Here is a 25,951-nt window from a genome sequence, read left to right on the forward strand (position 1 = left end):
GTCTACACGTGCACTGAAATCATGTTTTTGTATCTAATATCTAAAACGCGAGATAAAAAGCTCTTAAGTGTTATTTCTAAGCGACGAAACTCCCCTTAATGTGTCTTGGGAACGTGTCTGTAGCACCGAAATGTTCGGAAAGCTGTGGAGTAGCCATTACAGTCTGATTATTTGCGCAAGCGCAGAATCGTTGCTGTGGTGACAACGCATACTGCAACATGAAGAGAATCAAGAAAACGGCCGACGTTACTGTCGATACGGTAGACGCGTCATCATTTCGGCTACCGTCTCTAGCTTCTAGCGCGAACTCAAGCAAACGACTAGAATCACCACAACTAGCCTTGCACGTCGACAACAGCACAGCAAGCGTCATCAACGTGAGGCGAGAAAGCGAGGAGTTCAAGAGACTTCTGGCTAATGCTACTCGCACAGGAAGGTCAGTAGATAACCTTGTTACCTTACGTCGTTCCTACTGAATAATTTTAGTTGTGATCAATGAGTGTATGTGTGGCAGACCTGAAGCTTGGTCCGCTGTGTTGAGGTGGATGGACCAATGGGCTACTCAATCGCTGGATTTTGATCCGGAGGTAGTGACTGTAGCACGTCTGTGAAAGGATTTGTAACAGATATTGGACAATTAAGTTATTTATAATTAATTTATTTATTTATTACTTTTTTGTTGCAGATCAGTTATCAAGTGTTGTCACTGATCAGCAATACAGCAACTCCACAGACAGTTGTTCGTACTTTTCAACGTTCCTTCCCAGAGGTAAAGTTTGCTTTTGAGGTCGACACCCAGGCAGTATACGTAATTGTTATTTTAGAATTACTGGCTAGACTTTCAAGCTTCTTGTGTAACCTCTGAGTTTTATTGCTCTGTTGTGTTTGTCTGTTCAGATTGTAGGGTATGGGAACTGCTTTGATGATCCCGGGAGACTGAAGATGGGTGATCTTATTCAAGCTGTTCCATCAGTCATTGAAGATGTTCAACAACAGGCTGCTATGTGGACTCGTCCGTTGACTCAAAAGCCTTTATGTCAACATAGAGAATCCAGTTTATTGGATCCAATTCTTGTACCACCTATTTCTGACTTGTTGCGACAACCAAAGCTCAAACGTAAATCACTCAAGTCAATCAGAAAACAGCAAATAACTGGGATAGAGCTTGTTGAGTCTTTGCTGTCAGGAAACTTGAGTAAGTTGGGAATCACAGTGCCTGTCTATCTGCAGCAGAAAGGACATCAGCATGGGAATTACTATGATCTTGTGTTAACCAACCAGAAGCCATTTGATGAAGAGTATTTTATGCTAAGTAAGAGTGTCATGTCTCATGTGACTTTTTCACGAATTGAGGAAAGTCTTCTACTTAAAGATTGGCATCGCGAGGCTACATTATATACTCAACTACGTAGGATACCTTTCATCAAATCCTTTGTATTGAGAAAAGCATTTGTTAGGTGGAAGCTAGTCTTAAAGAAGTCTCAATTTGATCAACGTGTTCAACAAATGAGAGATGTTTACTTGATGTCTCATCCTCTGATAGCATTTGCAATAGCTGAAGTGAGAAAATTGCTTTATTCTCTGAGAAACTGGGAATTTATTCGTATTGAGAAGGACTATTGTTATAGCATGGATGAACTGACTGATGTTGTTGATAAATCATTGTTTGTTTGTTACAAAACACTGAACAATGTTCTGGGCACTATTCACAATCTGTTGAAGGAAACAGGACGGAAGTCGATGCAGTGGCTGCAGGAGTTGCAATATGTGAAGAGAAATCTTGTTCAGTATAGTGGTGTAGGTATTTATGAGGAGGCAAAGAGAAGACGGGTTTTGGAGCAGAAACTGAGGGATGCTGACCAGCAGGTGATGAGTTTGGGTCGGTTCATAACATTCTTGGGTCGTATGATGAAAATAGAGTTGAGAGATATTACGAGAGAAGCCGTGTCTTGGTACTGGGATGACGTGTCTTCACATTCTAAGGAAATTGGTTTGGTCCAAGTGACCTTTATCTTTAGAGAGACAGATGAGATAGTTCTTAGCTCCCCACTTGAGGACATTGTATTTATTGTTACAAAACCGACATTGAAATTCCAGGAATTTGTTTGTAAATTGGCTGAAGATGAGGACATTACTGTATTCGACTTGCCGGAATTGTATTATGGTCACAACCAGGAGGCTATGACTGCAATTGCTGATGACTTACAAACTATGGAAAAGCCTGAAGATTTGGTTGTTATAGGTCAGCATATTATGGGTGAAATTAGGCCCATTGTGAGACATGAAATCAGAAATTGTTTGGAATCAGAGTGAGTGTAATTAATTACAGTGTTGCTGGTCTTTCTTTATATGCTCAGTTGACTTACTGCAAAGAATGTTGCAGCATCCATTCATTTCATGAAGTGAGATTTTGCAACATTCTTTTAATTAAACTGTACTTGAAGTTTGTTCAATTTTGTTGTAGTCATTGACTAACACGTGATAGTGGTTTGTGCTTCAGTTAATTAACTGATTGATATTGCATTTAAATATAAGGATGTTTGTGAAACTACACTTTACACTACAGTAAATGTCCAAAAAACCCTGAATTCTTTTTTTTTAAATCCAATCTGCATTATGTCTGAATGACCACCCCAGGGGCCAACATTTGGACAGCAGCAGTTATTATATGATTGCATTTGTCCAGACCATGCCTGCAAAACTACACACAACAAAGATGCAGCACTGTAGACTTGTAGACTAACAATGCACGACACGAGATCAAAGCACACACTCATCCTGTTCATGCACCAGTTTACACTTTATAGGCTAATAATTAATTAAGAATTAATTGAGAATCACTTAAAATTGCACTTGATGTAAATTTTAGTATACATGGCATTTTCAAGTGACACTAGGATGTTCATCTTAGGAGGCACTTGATTGGATGAATGCTTTATTGGACATTTTTGTGATTTATGATTCCAACAAGCACATGTTGCACCATTTAATTGCCTCAAGGCTGTTAATTGAAGAGGCTCAGTTTTGGACATACATGCTTATACATGTATCACACACACACACACCACACCACACACACACACACACACACACACACACACACACACACACACACACACACACACACACACACACACACACACACACACACACACACACACACACACACATGCACGAATGCACGCATGCATGCACACACGTGCACACGCGCGCGTGCACACACACACACACACACACACACCACACACACACACACACACACACACACACACACACACACACACACCACACACACACCACACACACACACACACACACACACACACCACACACACACACACACACACACCACACACACACACACACACACACCACACCACACCACACACACACCACACTGTATAAAATGTAAATTTACATTACTCGTAATACACTACTACGTTGTAAGCAACATGCCCGCTAGTGCGATACTGCATAGACACGAGACAGTGTGGGCTTCAATGGGGCAACGCTCTAGGTTGTGAGGGATTTGTGAACGATGGGTTAACCAGAGTGGTCAGCTCACATGCTGAGCTCCAACAAGTGGCATGAACCCAAATGGTCACTCAGGGTGACGTTGGAGGCTCAACACACCACCACAGAACCCATTCTGTGTAATGATGTACATGAGATAGCTGACTTGAGCCAAAGATGTTAGTTGCATTGATATTGCAACCTGAGTGGAGGCACTTGTAATGTTGGGCCAAGACTGGCCCCTGCCCGGCATGCTACCTGATATATACTGCATATAATCTCCCCAAAACATGGGCAGGAGGGAGGGATATCAAGAAAACTACCAGCTATACAATGCTAACCGAACAAAGCAACGTTCTCACAGTCATTTGTATTAATACATAGTTTAACTGCTAGCTATTATTAACATTACAAAGCTTCGGCTAACGTCTGTAATCTTCTACTCCCGATGTTAACCTAGATTTACTATGTAAACTAACCATTTTGAAAGTACAAAATTGCTTTTAATTATTTTGGTAAATTCTAAAAAAAATTTAATTAATTTTTACATTTTGCTGATTGTTTTTGAATTTTATTTTAGTTTTAAATTTCAATAGGCAGATCATTTAATGACCAAATGGCATTATTGAATTGAAATTATTTTGTGAAAACAGCAGATTTATGGTTATGTCTTACATGTACCACCGATGTGTTATACAGTGTATGTGTGTATCCTAATTGGCAATTGCTGTGCATTGGTTTTCTATTGTTTTGTTTAGTCCAGTATTGAATGAGCTGCTAAGTCGTCAACTGCAACTAGTAAAGAAAGCCGTTCGTGAGGTACAGTATTTTGCTCGAAGCAATGCTTGGTTGTCAGAAATCAATAGATTCGTGAGAACCTGGAAGGAAAGTGACTTAAAAAATTTGAAACGTACACCAGTAGAGCTACAGAAAGTCTGTTACAAAATTAACAGTTGGATGACGGCGGTAAGCAAGCTGTCTCCCATTGTTAGTAGCACATGCCATATCGTGTCAGTGGACTGTGAACCACTGAAAAGTGGTCTTATATCTCAACTCCAACCTATCATGCAGCAGCTGATGAAGGGGGCTAGAGAAGAGCTGGACAGGGTTTATCTGTTGGTGAATAGCAAAGTGGTTGAATGGTTTCAGGTAATGCTGCATCTTTTACTTGGGTTTGTTCTGCCAACTTACTATGTGTATTTGTTTCTCGTTTTGTCTTTTTCACATTCCGTTGTGTTTCTTCTTCTTGTCTCATTTCTACCGTTCTTCTTTGGTCTCCTCATTTCTTTTTGTTTGATTTTGTTTTTGTTTGCTTGTCAGTTTGTTCGCTATTTGTCTGTCTACTTATATATTTCTTCTAGCTGCTTATCTGTTTGTGTCCTGCTCTGCTTGTGTGTAACTTTATATTTTTGTCTAGTTGTATGCTTTTGTCTATTTCCTTGCATTGACAACTATCTGTTTTTTGTTTACATGACTGTTTATATTTTTGTTTGTTTGACAAATTGCTTGTATTATGTTTACAGAGTCTTCAAGTTCCCGACATCGACACCATTGACCTAATTAGTTTTGTTGAGTATGCGAAGCTGCTGCAAAGGGCAAAACTAGAGAGAGTAGTGATTAATGATATGATAAAGGGGTTAGAGCAGTTGTTTGAGGTGCTTAACATTCTTATTAACATTCAACTGCACGCTTTGTTTACACAAACTTGTTTCATAGTTGATGGTGTATCTTTTTGAAAATGAGCATGAGGAGGAAAAGAGAAGGGTAACAGTTTCTATTTACATTGCTGGCATTTTTACTGTAAAAACTTGTTGTAATTTCAGCTTTCTAATAACTGGTCTACTTTCTTATTGGCTCTACAGAACGGTACAGCATTTGTGGATAGTTGTGCTCATGAAATGTCGAAGGAAGTTTTGAAAAACTATGAGGTCAATTTTTTTCAGTTTGTGAGTGTGTTCTTACATGGCAGTTTGTTATTTTTAGTCTGCTAAAGGTTCAATGTTTGAACTATTCAAAACTTTTGAAACCCAATGGTACAATGATCCAGCAAGTGGCTCAGATGAAGTTTTGGTAACTCTTGATAAGGTGAGGAATTCAGTGACGGTATATATGTATTGCAAGATACACTGTACTATTCTTACACAAGTCACCGTTGTCATTGTACCTTACGTGCCATGATAGTTGTAGACACTTTGTATAAGGATAGAGGCAGCTCTCTGCACAGACGGACACTATCAGTAGTAATGTAATGACATTTGTGAGACCTGGAGCCACACAAGCACATGATGGAAGATTGAAGAAGAGCAAACGCTAGTCTACATCAAATCCAGCAGAATGTGCATGGTGCTGTAAGACGTATCGTTGTCGTTCGACAAAGCGAGCCAGCTTCTTCATGCAGGTTGTCAGATTGCTTTCTCCATTAGTAAAGAGAAAACAAGAGGTGTGAATGATGCCTGTTCCACAAAGCTTACTGTAACATGAGGCAATTAATACTCGTGCTGTGACTGATGTTGTTTGACCTGATTGTTTCAACTATTGCTTGAACTTGTTGCTACTCAGCATAAATTGTTGACATTGATTTGTGAAGGTAAAGAGTTATGTGATGTCTTTTTCTCTTCTTCTCTTAATTAAAATGAGTTGGTCAAAGTGAAATGAAGAAACTGAGTGTCACGTTGAGGTTGTTAGGGTTGTACAGTGCATGTAACTGTGTCAGAGTCACGTTTGTTATTATGGTCTAATATTCATACAGGTTTTGGAACCCATTTGTATTATATTGGCAGGAATTTATTTTGATGGTTTGCTAAGAACTTAACGGAAAAAGGATATTGGCGGATTTTATTTTGATGGTTGGACATTGTTGTTAGATAATTGTTAGAAGTACGATATTCCCTACCCACTAGTTTAAGTGGCCACGTCATGGAAGAGTATGCGATTGACAGCTGCTTTTGTGGCCATCACAATTTGCTAGCATACTGGTCTACAACGATAGCTTCACGGCCTCATTCTCATGTTTAACCTCCCTGCTAGACAGGGTATAGGTACAACAAGCAGGGGTTACCGTCTTGTGGCCTCTTCCTTGTGATGTACTGCCACGTCGCCATTAGATGCCTGATCCTTGTGGGTGATGACGTCAGCAAATCCCAGTGGCCACTTGGATTCTTAACTAGGACAACAGCTAATTTGTAGTGTTCTACGTAGTTAGTTAGGTTAGACATTACACTGTATTGGATGTCTGCTATAAATTTGATGTTACATTTCTTATGTTATGGTTTTGACTTTAGATGAAAAGAAATTGCTTATCTATACAGCATAGAATGCGAGAGATTAGCGAATGTCATTTCGTACTGACAGGAAAGGAATGCGATATGACTGCTCTTGATCAGGCTTTCTACAGTATAGAGACTCTTCGAGACATTTGGCATAGCTACCTATTTACACAACAGACTGTAGCCACTTGGAAAGCGACTCCATTTTACAAGGTTGGCTTGTTATTAATGTGTGTGTGTGTGTGTGTGTGTGTGTGTGTGTGTGTGTGTGTGTGTGTGATGGTATGTTTTATGTTTAGATGGATATAACGAATGCTCTTTTTCTTCTATCCAAGTGGGATTTGCAAACGAGGAATTTTCAACGTATGGTTTCCTCACACTTGAAGCTTCCAGAATCAGCATTTGTGTTTACTGAATGGTGTGCCATTATATCAAATATGGTCAAACCCTTTTCTATACTACAAGAAATGGCATCATCTTGTTTGAAGGTAAACATGCGTATTAGCAAGAACCTTAATTTAGTACATGTGTTTATATGCATGGATATACTGTATTTTCACATATGTAGGCATGCCGGGTACCTGACGAGAATTAGCAAGTGCTGGTATACCCAAGGTTTAGCGGCAGGCCAGTTTAATTATAGGAGGAAGAATTGCAAGTAGTGTACGAGTATAGAGTCCATTTCAATGCGCTAACACTAATTTTTTATACTACACTGTACTTCTTCTACTGCCTCAACATCTGTGCTGAAGTTTGGCAAGCAACTCTCATTTTAGTGTCGATGGTATACGACGTACATCTGTGCTTTATCCCGGTATTGCCATTTGCTTTTTGTGCATTGATGTCGCTGGCTTTTTTATCGTCACTACATGAGTTGTGCGTCTGTTTGTCTCTCCCACACTTAGAGTCACAATGTCTTATGGAATTCACCATTTATAGACATGCCCAGTAGTTACGTCCTGACCTCTTGTCGAGCCGGGATCTCGAGGCTATCACCCGTTCTATACCGGCATACCTCGCCTTATACTAGCATGTCGGTATAGTTACCAGACATGATCAATGCCAATTTTGGTAATCCTCGCTTATACCGTCATGCTGCTCTATACGCAGAAATACGGTATCTGTTTGACAACAATTTATTTTGTCATGCAACATAATTACACATGCAACCATATCGATATAATGCTAAAGCAATTTGCCCTTTTAGCAGTTTGGCGTGCTTTTCATTAGTAACACAATGGTCTCTACATGGAGCTAAACAACCCATAGGGAAATAAGGTGACATAACCAGGAAATTGAAAGTGTATCAAAGTTGTCCAGTATTCATCTATTTTCCAGCTTGTAAAGGCAAAAAGTGTACTAACTAGAGGAGTTTTTTTATGGGATCGCACACAGCCCATGCCAATTGTATATATTAATTTAATAACTAGTAAATGAAGCTGTGTTTACACCGTCGCTTCAGAGCTACGAGCGTGTGTGTGTGTGTGTGTGTGTGTGTGTGTGTGTGTGTGTGTGTGTGTGGCACGTGTGTATTTATTATAAATATTAATGTAAATTTATTAATTTTGTAAATGTCTATTTATTGTCATTATCATTATTTATTCATTCGCTTGTTGCTTGAATGTATAATTCTTTGAAAACACAAGGATGCGTCGATGTGATTAAAGATAATTAACTAAATATCATCAATTTCCACACTACACTTTGAATTCAGCACAAGTGACAGAAGTGACGTTGTGTGTGTGTGTGTGTGTGTGTGTGTATGTGTGTGTGTGTGTGTGTGTGTGTGTGTGTGTGTGTGTGTGTGTGTGTGTGTGTGTGTGTGTGTGTGTGCCTTTGTGTGTGTGTGTGTGTGTGTGTGTGTGTGTGTGTGTGTGTGTGTGTGTGTGTGTGTGTGTGTGTGTGTGTGTCCTTTGTGTGTGTGTGTATTTATTGTCAATATCAATGTATATTTATTAAATTTTGTTAAATTATTGTCATTATTATTAATTAATCATATTAATTATTAGCTTAATTGATGCTAGAATGTAAACGGTAATTCTTTGAAAACACCTGGATTTATCAATGTGATTAAAGATAATTAACTAAATACCATCAATGTCCCACACTACTTCGAATTCACACAGCTACGAAACTCTTGCACGGCGCGGACTTGTTACGTCACCCATTGTTGATGTGCCAAAGGTCCGCTGATTGGCTCTGCCAATTCCCGAGAGTGATTCACGCTGACAAGCTAGTATTACGTCATCTACGTTTGCGTCCCAAAACGATTGTTGATTGGCTCGACAAACTCCCCGAGCGTGACACACGCTTACAAACAAACATAGATAGATAGATAGAAACATAGGTACAGACATACCGACAGACAGACCGGAAGTCAATTCAACCCGTTTAGAGTGAGCTTCTCGCGAAGCATTCCACCACTCATTGTGGTGTCCTTCTTTACGCTTGTAGCTTAATTAGTTTGTCAATTCTATGTGCTCGTTTTGAACTCGTCTATTTTGAACTTATCTAAGATATAGGCAAGGCAACGTCTTCATATTCTGAAAATTTGTATTGATATGTTAAGTTGTTTAAGAGCAGACAGACACATGGACAGACGCACAGACAAATCTGTGTGTGAGAGATAAGTCTAAGGTAGCGAGAGACGTTGTCAAATGCCGTCTGCTAACATTTGCGATGAAGGAACAGGAGAACCTAGTTGTCAATGATTTTTCTGTGGTGATAGGCTATGTACAAAGGAGTTATTTAGCTGCAGACTCGCTTTTTCTGACCTTATATCTTTTCCAGACTGTAGATTATTGAATTTTGTGTGGGTGTGGTGGTACCAAACATACTTTCTTCATTTTCTCTTGATTGGCCCTGTTTTCAAGTGGCAAACGAGTGTCAATCTACGTGAGAAATTAAACTCTTAGATGTGATGGTACAGGTGTGAGGTTCAATGTGACTTGTCACTATGGGGTATGGGCCCACATACTAAAACGTCTCTGAAAAGATTACATCCTTGCTCCAGTGTGCTACACGGGTCACTACTAAGTGTCCAGAGGAGCTGGCAGAATTTGCCAAGGTTTGCAAAATATGTGACCCCTGCACAATATGCCTGCTACAAACTTACGGCCCCCACTGTCTGTCGGTTAACTTTAGATGACTCCCATGTATGTGCATATACATGCAGTATATATAATCATATAGGTATGTACGATAGAAAGCAGCCTGTCTCAGGGGTCAAGTGCGGCCTAGGTAAGATTTCTAAAGTTGGTCATTTCTATTCAACACATTGATGAAACAATTAAGTAAAGAAAGCATTGCCTCTTCAGCGATACATCTGTGCAAGGCCCTTAGAAATAGAGATACTGTTCTTGCATACCATTCTCTATTATACAGATAAAAACCTGAAAATTTTGACCCCCAACAGAAGATGACCCAAAAGCTTAGAGACCCCTGCAAATCACTGAATCCCGGACACTTAATAATGACCGGCTCCTAAATAAAGAACAAGAATAATATGTTTCATACGCACTACTAGTTGGTAATTCCTGCACAGGGAAACGATTGTGTGATGTATTGCTGTAAATATGACACATAAATTGTGTGTAGTGTTGAATAACCAAATACAACTAAAACAGGGTTTACATTCCTCTCTTTTACAAAATGTTTTATTTGTCAGTCAAGACACTGGAAGGCGTTGAGTGTTACTTTTGCGTTGGACACCGAGCTTACCTCATTTACAAGCATTGGTTCTCTACTGGACGCTGATTTATCAACTCATGCCGACACAATTGCATCCATCTGTTCAGAAGCAACTAGAGCTGATGCTTTCGAGCAGTCTTTCAACAGAATGCAGCAGGTTTGGGATCAGATGGAATTCCGAATTTCCAAGCAAATACTCTTGAAAGGTAGATCAAAACCATTTTGTCACCTGCTCACTCTGGCATGTGTTTGATTGTTTACCAGGATCGATGTCGTCTGTTGAGAAGCAGTATGGTCAAGACTATGTTAGTGCTATGCTATATTGAAATTAAAGAATTGTTTAGTAGTCATTGAATTTGTGCGGTTCACAGGTTCCAATGCCTGTTGCTTTTGTTGTGGTTGGCATTGAAGAGTTGAAAAATCGGCTGGAAGTAAGTGGGTGCTGTTGATTAGTTTGAATCTCTAAAATGGTGCAGAAATTGTTTATTGTTTGCAAAGTGTTTGTCTGTGAGAGATGAATGTAGGCAGTGAATGTAAATTTTGTGTACGTGTGTATGTGTACGTGTGTATGTGTACGTGTGTGTGTGTGCATGTGTATGTACGTGTGTGTTTGTGTGTACATGTGTGTGTGTGTGTGTGTGTGTGTGTGTGTGTGTGTGTGTTTGTTTGTGTGTGTGTGTGTACGTGTGTGTGTGTGTGTGTGTGTGTGTGTACGTGTGTGTGTGTGTGTACGTGTGTGTGTACGTGTGTGTGTGTGTGTGTACGTGTGTGTGTGTGTGTGTGTGTGTGTGTGTTGTGTGTGTGTGTGTGTGTGTGTGTGTGTGTGTGTGTGTGTGCATATGTGTGTGTGTTTGTGTGTGTGTGTGAATGTGTGTGTGTGTGTGTGTGTGTGTGTGTGTACGTGTGTGTGTGTGTGTGTGTGTGTGTGTGTGTGTGTGTGTGTGTGTAGATGTGTGTGCGTAGATGTGTGTGCGTACATGTGTGTGCGTAGATGTGTGTGCAAGGGTATGTGGGTAGATATGCATGTGCTGTGTGTTTCTATTATACGTTTTTGTTTTTATTTGTGTGAGTAGGACAACAGCATATCGCTTCAATTGGTCCTCTCCTCTTCCCTTGTCACAGACGACGTGAAGGTTCAAGCTCAATACTTGCTTGGTACACTGCAAGATGCAGGAAGACTGCTAGACTTCCTAACAACTTGTCAAGACAAAGTGCACACGTTTAATGTAAATTTTTACACAAGTATTCAGTATAATTGTTGTTTGTAGTGGCTACATTTGAGGACATTGTTTTGTAAACCTGAAGTGAGGAAATCATTAAGCCGTCAGTCGATAGATCTGCATAAAGTGATTGATCTACAGTTCTATGTCAGTCACTTCTACTTTTGTACATTTACAAGGTGTTAAGTTATTAATTAATTCTTTGTTTTTTGCTATTGTAGGACATCATGAAAGATTTGCTAGATGCCAATAGGGTAATTGTAGCTGTCGGTCGTAAGCAAATAGCATCAGAGAGTGCAAGTAAAGAGGCAGCTTATCGTATTGTACACTCGCTTACATCTTGCATTGCCAATGAGGTGTTGCTGTCTGGTTTGCTGTGATTTATACATCACGTATCAGTGATTTGTTTCTTGTTAGAAAAAATTGTTGTCTCAGCTTAGTTCTTACGTTGATCACTTATGTGAACAGTTTCCACGCAATTATTTTCTCAACTATGAATCAATTGTAGAGCTCGGTGTTGCATGCCATAATCACAAGCATCTTATTTCACTTGTGAACGGTGTGTACAGGAACGTTTATTCTTTCAAGATTGTGGAGTCAGTAGCTACTGATTTAGTGACTGGCACAGGTCAAGCAATTTTCTATCTGTAAAACGTAAATAGAATTCAATTGTTTGTCGTGTTGGTTGACTGCAGGTTGTGTTTATCATATAACACATATTTGTGGTGCTGCTGGAGAGAAAGTGGCATTAGAGACAACTGTGGCTACAAACGTTGATGCACACATTTGTTTGTCTCGTCTTGGTGATAGTATTGTGTCCACTTTGTCAAGACTTATGGAGGATTGCTGTGCGTCATGTCCGGAGTGTGTAAATGATGACAACATGAAACAATGGATTGAGACATATCCATCACAGTGTATACTCGCTGCACTTGGTGTTCATTCTACTGAGAAGATTTCCCAGTCTTTAGATGTTGCTGACAAGACAAGCAAGAACATGAAGTAGTACATGTTACCTGAATGGTTTCACTGCCACTGTTAGTGTATGTTGTGATGTTGTATGTAGGACATGGATTGATGCTGTTTTGGCCAGTTGTATTGCAATGCTGAATGAAAAACGCGAAGGTGGTCTGTGTCGGAGGTCTTTACTTGTACTGGAAGGAATGGCCATTACTGGCAGGCACCTTCAAGACATTACAAATAGTAAACACAATTAACAATTTTATGTTATGAGTAGATGTATACGGCGGTTATGGTAGGACTGTTCAATGCCAATGTGACCAAGTCAAGCTATGAATGGCAACAGCAATTTCACCACAGATTGGTGCCTGTAAGTGGAGAAGACAAGAGCATGAATTATGAAATTGAGTTGTTGGATCACACATCTATGTACTCATACGAGTACATCGGACCTCAACATCAAATTGTCTTGACTCCATTAACAGATAGGTGTTTCCAGTCTCTGGCATTGGCTGCATCATCGTTCACTTGCGGTACCTTGATGGGAGCTCCCGCAACTGGTAGAACTACCATGATCCAACAGCTTTCTTATGTGAGTTTGTTAATTGATATTGTTGCTACAGAATGATTATAATTTGTAAACGTGATGTTGGATAGATGTTTGCTCGTCCGTTTATCAGTCTTCTTTGCTCTCCTGATTTACACCCGTCCTACTTTTCTCGTTTGTTTGTTGGAGCTGTGCAGTGTGGAGGGTGGCTGGCATTTGTTAGTCCCCATCAACTGCAAAGTTCGGTGATGACCATGCTTAGTCAGCTCATTACAACGGCTTGTTCAGCTGTGGCAGCTATGTTTTATGATCGTAAAACACCACACCCTGGAATAAGGAAGGTTGGTCAAACCTGAAAGTCTACAATGTATTTCTAATTTAGTGGTTTATCTTGTCTTTTTGTGGTATATCGGATGTTTACATTTTTGGAAATGTGATATTTAGATTGTTAGATGCATGCTGTGTTTAGCTGCCTAGCTGTTTGTGCATCTATATCATCATTTCTGTTGGCCAGAGGTGTAGCCAGGCATACACAAAAGTTGCAAGCGAAGCAGTTGGCAAAAGGGCGTGGTCCGTTTCTTTATTAAGTATATCCACCAATCTCTGATCTTTTGAAGTTGTGTGGTATCTTTGTACTTGGGAAGTTCAGTTAATGTACAGTAGTACTAAATAGGTAAAGTTCATGTAACGTTTAGTGGCTCACAGCTAGCATGCGCTAGTCTGCTATGTGAGCGTCAAGTACATCAGTGACAAATATTAGAAAGTGAAGTAATATTGTTGCTGTAGTCCATGTCTTTGCTCTCCGAAATAGCTGACTTTGGATCTGGCTACGCCACTGTGTTGTCATGTTAGTTTCTATTTCTCAATGACAAGTTAATTAATCAGTGTTTGATGTACATTATAACTTTGGTACACCAGACAGCTTTCTACACATGATGGTGGTTTCTTAATTCTCTCCTTGTCATGCATAGATAGAATAGTCATGCTATTCTATCTATGACTATTCTATCCATTCATAGAATAGTCATGCTATTCTATCTATCATGTGCAGAAAGCAGTCTGGTGTGCTGAGGTACACTGTCATGTACATGTTATTATCATGCAGTGCTTGTAAGATGAGAGCATTGATCATGTCTACAACTTCTTTTCCAGCAGATATTTATGTGTGATCTGTAGAGTAAGGTAACTCTACAACTGATTTGCAGGGTGCATGTCTGCATTCACATGGTGGTATTGACTATATATGTTGTTCATTCCAATGTAGGAAATCTACACATTCTCACTCTATTTTAAACGAATGTCGACTAATGACAGAGAACAACTGCAAGATTTATGTTGTATAGCTAGCAATATTTGATAAGTCTTAGGTCTTAAGAGGCTAACTGCTAGGCTGCTTTGATAGCCTTACATTAGATACACTCAATGGCAATTGAATGATTATGTTTTGAAGAGTGAGGATTACTTGCAATGTTACTATAACTTTGTATCCATTATAGCATTCGGAGTTACATGTACAAGATGACACAGACGTTTCTAGTGCAACATGCCCAACTGACTTGGAGAATGAACTGGATGCAGCATCTGGTGTAAAAACTGATTCGAGGAGCAGTGATGTCGGCGTTGTTTTTCAAATCAACCTACAAAGACGTGATCCTGGATTTGCCTGCTTTGTTTGTGATGACCCAATTTTTCTGAAAGTTCACCAACTGTCTGATTTCATGCAAGTGAGTTTATTGGCTTGCAAATTAGACGTTATTTGTTTATTTTTGTTTTGTCCACACTTTGTTGTCTATATTTGTCTAATCTATATGCATTTTGTCAATTGGATGCTTGTTTGCTTGCCTGCTTGTCCATTTGAGATATTATATACATTGCAGGCTGTTATGCGAGTGGTATCATTTCCGTCACCCTGCAACAAGGCAATTTGTTTTGTTTACATGTGGATGGGAGGCTTTTCTGAATCTCTACTTCTGGCAAGAAAGCTGTCGGCATTACCTTCAAAACTTGCTGATAAAGTAGGCTTTAAGAAACAATTTTTGAAGAATTTGATTGTTTAGTTATTATGAACTTTTATTGTACTAGTGTCCTCGAGCCAAGATGGACTTGAGAAGAGTGATAAGAATCCTACGCTCAGCGGTCATGAAGAAACGAAGGCACCAGACAAGGAGGCCTATGTATGCTGTGGATGACAAGAACTTTCTTCATCAGGCCATAATAGAAACGCTGTGTCCATCACTTTCGGAAGTAGATTCTCTAACTGTTACTGATATTGTAAACAAAACATTTCCATTCTCTACTACCCCTGTTGCTGATGAGGAAGATGGTAAGATTGCTGTACTTCGTACAGAGATAATAGAAGAATTGAACAGAAACAAACTAGATGCAACAAAACTTATAGTTGACAAAGTAAGTGGTAACCGGATATGTACCCCATCTGGAGATGAAGGAAACTTGAATTCTCTTTTAGATAGTTCATCTTTACAATAGCATAAACACGAATGGAGGCACTTTACTGGTAGGTCCATGTGGAGCAGGAAAGTCTACATGCTGCAGGATACTCAGTGAAGTTCTTAAACGTCTTAGCGCAATGACCTCACCATCAACACTATTGGAAGAAAATCATTTAACGCGCATGCAAGAGATGTGTAAGTTGCATCAGTTGATGGTCATTCTGACAGTGTAATGTCATGCATGCTACTCTGTCATTATCATTATTGTTAATTAGAGCCTTTTGTGATATTATATAACATATATCACAGTAGGCTTGATGTTAATGTTCATGATTGCAAGTAACTAATTTAATGTTCCATAAACAGATTTTTCAAGCGTTGACGTTTTTACCATATTTCCACAAGCAATGGAGCAGAATGAGGTACATGACAAGGCATTACAGAGAACTGTTGTTTGTATGAATATTATTATCTCTTGCTGCTCAGATATTTGGTTCTATGGATCCAATTGGTCATTGTTGGAAAGATGCAGTGATTCCTCGTTTGCTACGTGATGCATCTCGTAGTTCTCAATCAAGTTCAGTTGGGACAAAGTGGCTTGTTTTTGATGGTGTTTTGTCGTCGTCATACACAGAAATTCTTGGAAGAATATCTAATCAAACTGTTCCACTATCCTTGGCAAATGGGGAGCAGATATACTTGGCAGGTACTTTTATACTGCATGCTGTGATTGCAGGCCCGGATCCAGGAATTTTTGAAAGAGGGGTTTGATCTGCTAGCAGTCATAAGGCGTTAACTAACCTTCTCTCTGCTAATGACATTATTTATTGCTAAAAGTTTGACTATTAATCTGCTAGACTGACCGTATAGTGTACTCACCTCACATTTGTGAAATAATGCAATCAACTGTAGAAAAATCTACAAATCAGCAGCATTGATTGGGCCATTACATACAGAAATGGCCTACTGTGCTTTTAGTGTGCGTAGTCTTGAGATAGTCAGTCTAGAAGGTTCGAAGGGCCCATCTGTGGCAGCAAAAGCAGAACCTTATTGCAATCTGACCAGATAACGTGCACAAAGGCAACAGTCATCACAGCAAGACTACACACTCTCTTTCGTTCATCAGTGGTTAACCACACCTATTGGAAAAAGGAGTTGTAACCCCCTGAATCCCCATCTGGATGTGGGCCTGTGCATGTTGTGACTGTGTAGTCAGTTAGTCAGTGTATTTGTTATGGTATAGACTCGGTAAAGATGGTAGCCGAGCTTTCTTGTCTTGATCATTTGTCTCCTGATCTTGGTCGCTTTGGAATGGTGTGGATTGGTGGAAGTGTGGTCGGTTGGAAGTCTGTCTGTCATTCATGGATGGACTCTTCTTGCAAAAAATGGGATACTGAAGTAGTGAGGTGAGTGGTCTAATTTGCTTTTACTATGACATGTTGTTGTAATGAACTGCTTGGAAACTGTTGGACAGATTGTTGTCAAGTCTTTGTGATTATGTCATCAAACCGACTCTGACATTTGTCTTCAATCAGTTGTCTTCATCATCAACAGAATTTTTATCACAATTTAGTGCCAATCAAGTCACGCTGTTGATGAAGTTTCTCACGGCTCTGTTTGACTTTCACTACTGTGTGAAGAAGCAAAGGGATCTGGTTATGAGACTCTCTGATAACGACAGGGCTACGTTTGTGGCAGGATTGTTTGCTGTGGCTTATGTTTGGGCGTTTGCTAGCAATTTGCAGCAGAGGTTTGCGACTGAAATATTTGACATGTGCTGTTTATGTATTTTGTTGTTGACAGCCATCTTGCCAAATTTGATGAGTTTACTCGAGAAACATTTGCAAACTGCCCAATTCCTGTTGATTTTCCTAAATCAGGGACAGTGTTTGATTATCACTTTGACCTAAAACACGGCAGCCTTGTTGCTTGGCCAGACGAAGGAATAATGGATTCAGGTTTACTTTGCATTCCAGAGGTATGCAGGTTTCACACAACGTGTTAATGACTGGAGATATTAATCAGATGGTGTGTTTAGGTGTCACGATATGTCAAATGGATAGAAAAGTTGGTAGCTTGCGGAGAGAACGTGTTGCTAATTGGAGAATCCGGAGTGGGAACTTCGTCATTTATTCAGGTCAGTATTTGCTACGTTTAATTTTATTTTTGCTATTTATTGGATTGTGTGTCTCTGAATTTCAGATTGTGAAATCATTGAAACCTAATTATGAGATTGCCTCATTGCCTGTTACACCAAACATGACTGTTCGTGATATTCGTGGTCAATTGGTGTCATGTCTACAGCCTGAAAAACGCCGTTTTATGAACTTGGATTATCGAAGCAGACATGCTATATTTGTGGATGACTTTAGCATACAAACTGGACAAGACGATGCAAATCTGGGAGACGTGATTCGGCAGGCGATGTGTTCTGGTACTGTTCTTGGTGTGGATGGATTGTCGATGGTTTCAGCAGCTGGAATTCAGTTTATTCTGTCCGCATATCCTCCACCTTCGTGGTCCACAAGAGACAGAGACAATCAACATTTTGTCAATTCCAGACTGCGCAGGATGCTATGCATTCTGAATGTATATCCACACGGATTAGAAACATTGACACACATGCTCGTCCCTCGGTTTCTGAAATGGTTGGAAGGATATCCTTCTCTGTCTGATTCTAAATCACTGGCTAAGGCAAGTTATTATTTTATGTGATACAAACTGTTGACTTTAAGTTTGCTTTCTTAGGCTTTTGCATTTGCCTCTGCAAGAATTCATGCTGCTGTTTGCACCCTTTTCCCCCAAACTGATGATTGTCCACACTACTTGTGGACACAGCGTACTCTCATGCAATTGACAGATAATCTTGTGTGTTTATCCAGTCTAAATCAAACTAATAGAATGTTACCTCTTGCTTACACAAGACGCTCGTCATCTACCGCTAGTGACATCAGAAGTCAATCTGGTCACGACAGAATGAGGCACAGGAAGCTGAGAGGTTCCAGCCGTGAGAACGAAGAATTTTCTGAGGCTAAACGTCTTATCCACTTCTGGTACAATGAAGTCATTCGAGTTTACTGTGACCGTCTTACAACGACAAGGGAGGCCAATCAACTTCAAGCATCAGTCAGACAGATTATGAAAGATGTATTCACATCTTCTGAGTCTATGAGTTCTTCACAAACCTCAGACCCTCTTCCAACTGGATTTATAGGCTTTCGTGACATTATTTCTATTATGCAAGGGTTTGCAGAGTCGATGTATGCTCCTTGTTTTGATGCATTTGTGGATGATGGGCAGGACATGTACAAATTACAATCGATGACTGACATTATGAAGTATTGTCAGGAGGCTGTGAATTTGTACAGTGTTGTTCAAGAGGAGACTCAACAGACAAATATTATATTGTTTAGTGAAGCGATCGAACACATTGTCAGGTATGATACTGACTTAGTGGTGGTTATAAGCATGTTTTGTGTCTATATAAGAAAATGAATTTGTTGCCCGTTTTCTGTCTGTCTGTCTGTCTGTCTGTCTGTCTGCCTGCCTGTTTGTCAATGGTAGTATAATTCAACATGATCACTATTACAGGCTAACAAAGTAGCTAATAGCAAACTTTAAAAGTGGGGTCACTAGGCCATACAGCAGGTATGTCTATTGAAATAGTTGAACTTGTTTATGAAGCACTTTCTTTTAATTATTGAAAAGTCATGTATTCTAGTGTGTAGAGATGATGTATCCTAATAAAATAGCCTGCCTGCCTGTCTGTCTGTCTGTCTATCAATACATATATTTTTCATAAATGAACTATAGCACCAAAGCAATAGCTAATCTACGTGTCCATTACATCTAGTACATACATGAAAACTGGTTAAAACTACAATGCACACTATACATGCACTGTCTGTCTGTCTGTCTGTCTGTTTGTCAATGGTAGTAAATTTCCATAAATCAGAACTATTACAGGCTAAATTAAACTAAACAATGCACAATACACTACAGTTGACCCTAGCAGGGTCTTGCAATGACAAAAAGAACAAAAAACTGAACAGTGTCTGTCTGTCTTCTTGATAACGTGGATGGACATCACCACGTACATGGCCACAATAGACGACGCCTAGCGCTGATGCGAGGTAAAGTTGCGTACAATCCATGATGACAATGTTGATACAGAGGAGTAGTCTGTCTGTCTTGCTTATTGCAACTGCTAGTACAGGCTAAATATTGTCCAGCGACCTAAGGTCGCTAACAGCAAAGCAATTAATAATCTACCTATTGTTTGTAACAAGAGGCTAAATCTAAGTTACTAGTTCTAGCAAGTCTACACGGTTTTCTTGACAGCACCCGGGTGTTACATCGCTGAAGAACGACAGAAAAGGCTCGACGCCAGAGAGACTTGAATTCTGTGCTGTTCTTGCAGCCGTATGCATCCACAGACAGCTCAGACAGTGTCGGTCTGTCTGTCTGTCTGTCTGTCTGTCTGTCTGTCTATCTTAGGTTTATTTGTCTGTCTTAGTCTTAGTTCAGGTATTCCACAGGTTGCAAGAGATACACTTTTGCTACACTTACTCTGATGATTATGTTGAGCAACCTTCATTGTTTATCTGTTTGTCGTTTTATCTTTTCCCATTCTCATGTTGTACACTAATGTTTTTAGATTATTTCGTTCATTGCTGCTGCCTTGTGGCCATGCCATCCTTATTGGCCACTGGTTTACCTGCAGGCGGACTATGGCTAAAGTAGCGACACAAGGTATCAGATGCAAGGTACATGTTGCGAGCCATTGCTGCTATGAAGTTAGTATAAAGTACTGTACATGTTGTCTTGTCACATAGACAGTTGAGGTGAATCAAGTTGAGTTGGGAAGAGAGAGAATACGTGATGCTTGTAGAATCGCTGGAGTTGAGAAGGAGGTGTGTTGTTTGATATTCCAATCACATGTTAGCAGATACTTTTTGTCTGAGGCTTATTGTCTCATGCAACATGGTCAGTCACAGTCTTGTAGGATGGTATGGTACGAGAGTGACGATTTGATGTAATTTGGTCAATTTAGGGTACATTGATGGTCTCTTTTCAGCATCTGAGTTGCAGTTTTTTAAGGCTGATTTCACAATGTTAAGATCAGGGGCCAAAGTTGATCGAAAGCCTAATCACAATATTTTCTGGGGAAATGTTAAGCAATATTTGCACGTGATTGTGTGCATGCCGTTCCATGATGATGATGTAACTAAGTGGCTGCTGAAGGTTCCAAAGCTGTTGAGTGTGGCCTCAACTATTGACTATTACTGCACGTGGTCTAAGGAAGTTCTCACAGAGGTGAGTTGTTTATAGATTAATAATGAAGGTGAAGTATATGAAAGGATGCAAGGGCATATGTCGACGACAGTCAGGCAGACAGACAGACAGACAAAAGATTAAACACACAAAGTATGACTCCCAACTGCTACCAGGAGGGTATGCACCAACAGTTTTTAAAGACTCTTTTCTCTCATGTCTTGTGATGAGGACGGTCGTCAGAATGCATCCAATTTTACAACATATTGGAGACAACGTTTATCAGTTCAGTTACAACAATGTAACGCTAGAGTGATTTCCAGGAAGACATCCTGCTTACTGGAACATACAAGGAAAGTCAAGAGAATAAACAATATACACAATTATTAATGTGCTTTACTGTACAGCCCTATATAGGGCTGGTTTCTGTAGAGTTTTAGTTTGGTAGAGATTTCGTGCGATTGGGACAGACAGACAGACAGACAGACAGACAGATGGAAGATGGCAAGCTTGTCAAGTGACACAAGTAGCGCTAAGTACTCAACCCAGTTCTTTAGCCACTAGGCTGACCTGGGTTATCTTTTAAGTTAAGTTGTTACTGTTTTTAGTGCTTTTTCCTGTGTACTGTAGCACCTAAAACATTATGTCATTGCCTAGCACTCTTTGTATGATAGATGAATGTTTGAAAATATATGTACCAGACAGACAGACAGACAGACAGACAGACAGACAGACAGACAGACAGACTGTCAGATGAAATAACAGAGGCAGAAAGGTGGATGATAAATCAGATTCTGCAGGTTTATGTTTAGGTTGCTCACACACATTTACAACAGTCTCTTGGTGATTCTGTTCCTTGGAGTGTTAAAAAGACTTCCATGCTGAACATCTCGGAGTTTCTAGCCCACATCCACTCTTGTGTCATGAATGAACTCAGTCCACAGACAGCAAGGGCATTGACACCGGCAACATTTATTGAGTTTATTGACATCTTTATTGCCATCACTCACCGTTTCACCAAGCAGCAGAAGGTAAGAATGTTTTTAATACAAGTGAGCAATTGGCAGCGCTTCTTGCTGTTTAGGGCATATTGAAGTTGATGCAGGACTTGGCGTTTCGGACAAATGATGTGCAGTCTAGGTGTAAGGTCGTAAGCCAAGACCTCATTTGTTTGAAAGAGAAATTCTCCAAGGCAGAGGAAATTTACCGGGAGTCATGCCAACTTGTGGAATCAATGCAGCTTGACGCTAATAGGCAATATGAAAATTATCTAAATGAAGACAAGAAGCTGGCTGATGAGAAGAACGAAGTTGAACTGCTCAAGAATGAAGGACAAATGAAATATGATGAGGTGAGCTACAACCGGTGTGGTACAGCACATTGTTGTATTTATTTATTCTGCTCAATGATTGAAGGTCACTCCACTTTATGCTGCTGCTTTGAAGTCACTAACAGTGTTGGATAAAAGGCATGTGGACGAGTTGAAGACATACATAATGCCTCCTCAGGCAGTTTGTGACGTTTGTGGGGCAGTTTGTTTGCTGTTTGGTCTACCATCTGACAGGTTTGGCCTTAATTAAGTGTATGTTCACATCTATGGATGACATGTTTGCTTTAATTTGCATTTCAGCTGGGAAGAAGCCAGGATGCTTCTTAGCAGCAAAGGTTTCTTTCAGAATCTTGTATATTTTAATAAAGAAAGTGTATCTGTATCAAAGCTGCGTGCACTCTGCAAGCTGACCACCAGTGCTTCATTTAACTTGGGTACTCTACATCAAGTCAGTCAAGCAGCTGCGGCTCTTTGTCGTTGGGTGAAAGCAGTAGAGATGTATGTGACTGTCTACAGAGATATCGAGCCTCTGCGACAAAGGGTTGCCAAAGCTGAGTCTATGATCGCTCGGGTAAGAATACTTGATTTGAAAGTTGTTGCATATTTAGCAGTTAGCTGTATCTGTGTGCAGAAAGAAGCCACTCTCATTGATGTTCAGAAACAGCTGCTGGAACAGCAGAATGAGTTGAAGGAAATGATCAGTCAGAAGGACAAAGCAGCTAGCATGAACAAAGAACTCAAGGAAGAAATTGAGGTATGCTTGCAATGAGTGGGTTAACTGCCAATGGATATTATAGCTCTTCTATGTCTATTTGCAGACAAATGAAGTTCTTTTGAAGCATATACAACATTTACAATCATGTTTAGATAATGAGCAGATGACATGGTTGACAACGATAAAGCAATGCAAAACAGATATTGCTGCTTGTCCTGGGAGTGCTGCACTTGCAGCAGCCTCGGTTGTCTACTTGGGAAGAGTACCACTAGAAGAGCGAGAAAAATGGCTTGACACATTGGCAAAGTTTGCTCAATCAAGAGGCTCTTCTCTATGTATCCCTATCAATAGAGAGTTATCACTCCAGAAACTTTTAGCATCACATAGGGAGTTGGTCTTATGGGAGAGAGACCAGTATCCAACAGATAAAGAATCAGTAGCAAACATTCTACTACTCAAATGTTGTTTGCGGTATGGAAAACATATGTGGCCGCTGATTATTGACCTCCATGGGGTAGCTGTGGATTGGATCATGTCAGTAGTGTCAAGCAATGACCAACAACAAGAACCGGAAAGGACTTGCTTTGTCAGTGTATCCGCTTGTGCAAATAATTTGGATGCAACTATAGAGACAGCAAGAGACAAGGGACAAACTGTGATTATAAAAGATGTAGAAACTGTAACATCGAGCAGGATTTTGTCTCTTACCCGTCGTCACCATGGCTCATGCCATCCAAACTTCCAGGTCTGTTTTATCGCTGGCATTCCATTACAGCTACTGCTGGAACTCAACTGGCAGGTAAATTTCACGTGTCTCATCTGCCTTGTTATGCCAACAAACACATTAGTTGAGCGAATCTTATTGGCGACAGCAGCGGAATTATGGCCCGAATATAGTGCACAAGAGGAGACTCTTCTCAGAGAACTTGTGCATTATAGACAACAATTGAAAGACGCAAAGGTCTTATTGCATGCACTTTACATATAATTTATTATCTGAGATGCTGTCTTGATCTAGGATATTGTCACACAACTAGTTGCCAAAGTTGATGGTAATCTGATTGAATCCACCGAAATTGTACATGAGGCAGTACAGAAGAGCATGGCACAGCAGGTAGAAAGTCAAGAACATCTCGACATTACTGCGCAGCTGTTGGAAGAGAAGAAGCGTCAGCTGCAGGAGTACAAACCGCTTGCCATCAGAATGGCTTGCTTCTATCAAGGACTAAGACGCTTAGCACAAGTTTTTCCTGTCTATTCATGCTTACTTCAAGAGTTTATCAGCATCTACAGTAAAATGGTTTTCTCTGGATGTGATCCGAAAGCAAGCAGCTGGACTAGGGAAACAGAGATAAGTCGATTAGTGGTGTCTGTTGGCAGGAGTGTGTATGCACGGCTTGCTCACCGTATGGTGGGAGAACATCATTTGATATTGGCATTCTTGATTGTGCTGGAGATTCTCATCACAAGCAGTAAAATTAACCACCACGATATTGAGCTTTTCTTTGCTTCTGGTGATGATAGCACGACTGTGAGTTCAAACTTGAGGAAGCCAAAATGGATATCCGAAAAGGTACACAGAGTCATGCAATGAGCATGTTTCTGTATATCACACAAATTGTGGTTTTATAGCAATGGCAAGCATTGCATTTTGTTCAACACCATCGTGACCTTCCATGGTTATGCTCAGAACTGGCAGATCAAAGTAAACAATGGGAAGAGTACTTTCAGGTAAATCATGACATCATGACACAATTCTCACGATAAAAACTAACATTTCCCTTTATTGCAGCTTGAGCCTGTGATGTTGTGCCCTGAAAATACTCCCATAGCCACCGGGCAAACTCATCTCAAGCCCATTCATTGCTTGGTGCTCTGGAGTATTATAAAGCCTGAAAGGGTGCGTCAAGTAACAGTACTGATGCTACTGTAGATTTAATTATTACGCTGTGTTCTATATGGTGTATGCATAGCTGGCATCTGCATGTCAACGGTTTGTGATTGATAATTTGGGCCCCGACTTTGTGGACCCACAAAAGCACGATCTAAAAGGTTTGTTGAATTCAGCAAAGCACAATCAACTGGTTTTGCTTATACACAAAGATGAAGGTATGGAACAATTTGTGTTTGGTTTCATGTTGAGTTTATAACTCGAGTCTTAGAAATGAGAGAGACAATCAAGTGTATGTCTGAAATTTGTCAATCAAGCAAGGATAAGAAACTCAGTGCTCTTCAAGTTGTCATTGTTGCTGATGAGAATGGTGTAGATAGTGCTGTTGAAATGATTAAACAGAATAGAAACAGCGGAGAATGTCTGTTAATCAACATGTGCTTCTGGAATAATTGCTGGCCAGACAAGCTGGTTACAGCCATTGCAGTTAGCCTAAATTGAAGGCACATGTTGCATTATAAATACATCAAGTTTTGTAGGAGACAACTAGTTCCTCAAGTGAGCACGAATTCCGAATATGTCTTATGGTGAAGTACTCCGTTGAGATGCCTGTATGTTTGAAGTCACCTTCCCCCATGCTGATAGGCTGCAGCCAGTCAGTGAAGCAGACAGAAGTGAATGTAAGTTGCTGTATTGGTGTGACTCATTGATTATATGTTGGTGTGAATTGTCTTTACAGGCGAACGCACACTTAGACAATCAACAGAGTTTCTGCAATGTACTACAACGATTGCTTATTGGTTATAGGAAGAGGCAGGACATATAGGTATGTCATCATTTAGCTAATCTAGGAGGTGTCCTTTGAACTAATAGACTTTGGATAATCAAGTCAAGTTCACATTGAACCATATTGAGTTATATTGTATTTGAAAACTTGATCAGTGGCTATCATTTCACAGCTTTGTAATGTAGAGTTGTTTGCACATAATGTGTCTTTCCTAGACATGTAAAGACAACTAGACAGTGACCAAGTCCATGCATACAAGATGTAAAGCCAGAGTGTCTAAAACTCCAGATTTCATTGTGAGATAAATT

The 25,951-nt window shown here is 40.0% G+C and overlaps 1 protein-coding gene across 1 annotated transcript; it reads left to right on the top strand.

The window, feature by feature from the left end:
* Positions 1-205: 205 nt before the first annotated feature.
* On the top strand, positions 206-25,901 carry LOC134179637 (dynein heavy chain domain-containing protein 1-like). The gene is made up of 51 exons (XM_062646573.1): positions 206-436; positions 515-587; positions 686-769; positions 898-1,312; positions 1,373-2,309; positions 4,272-4,662; positions 5,037-5,168; positions 5,230-5,277; positions 5,337-5,441; positions 5,497-5,598; positions 6,795-6,992; positions 7,079-7,267; positions 10,447-10,675; positions 10,734-10,774; positions 10,841-10,900; positions 11,543-11,680; positions 11,738-11,836; positions 11,911-12,045; positions 12,107-12,317; positions 12,385-12,691; positions 12,756-12,892; positions 12,949-13,241; positions 13,307-13,537; positions 14,693-14,920; positions 15,074-15,211; positions 15,279-15,602; positions 15,664-15,841; positions 16,013-16,068; positions 16,133-16,352; positions 16,890-17,052; positions 17,121-17,396; positions 17,450-17,624; positions 17,685-17,783; positions 17,849-18,340; positions 18,395-19,083; positions 20,304-20,412; positions 20,482-20,632; positions 20,700-20,962; positions 21,733-21,951; positions 22,005-22,271; positions 22,336-22,484; positions 22,551-22,821; positions 22,882-23,004; positions 23,069-23,926; positions 23,984-24,538; positions 24,598-24,696; positions 24,758-24,865; positions 24,939-25,074; positions 25,128-25,342; positions 25,396-25,536; positions 25,596-25,901. The coding sequence occupies exons 1-51, from the start codon at positions 219-221 to the stop codon at positions 25,680-25,682; spliced, it is 11,562 nt and encodes a 3,853-aa protein (XP_062502557.1). The 5' UTR covers positions 206-218; the 3' UTR covers positions 25,683-25,901.
* The last annotated feature ends 50 nt before the right edge of the window (positions 25,902-25,951 follow it).

This window comes from Corticium candelabrum, chromosome 5 (genome assembly GCF_963422355.1).
Source record: "Corticium candelabrum chromosome 5, ooCorCand1.1, whole genome shotgun sequence".
Lineage (NCBI taxonomy): Eukaryota > Metazoa > Porifera > Homoscleromorpha > Homosclerophorida > Plakinidae > Corticium > Corticium candelabrum.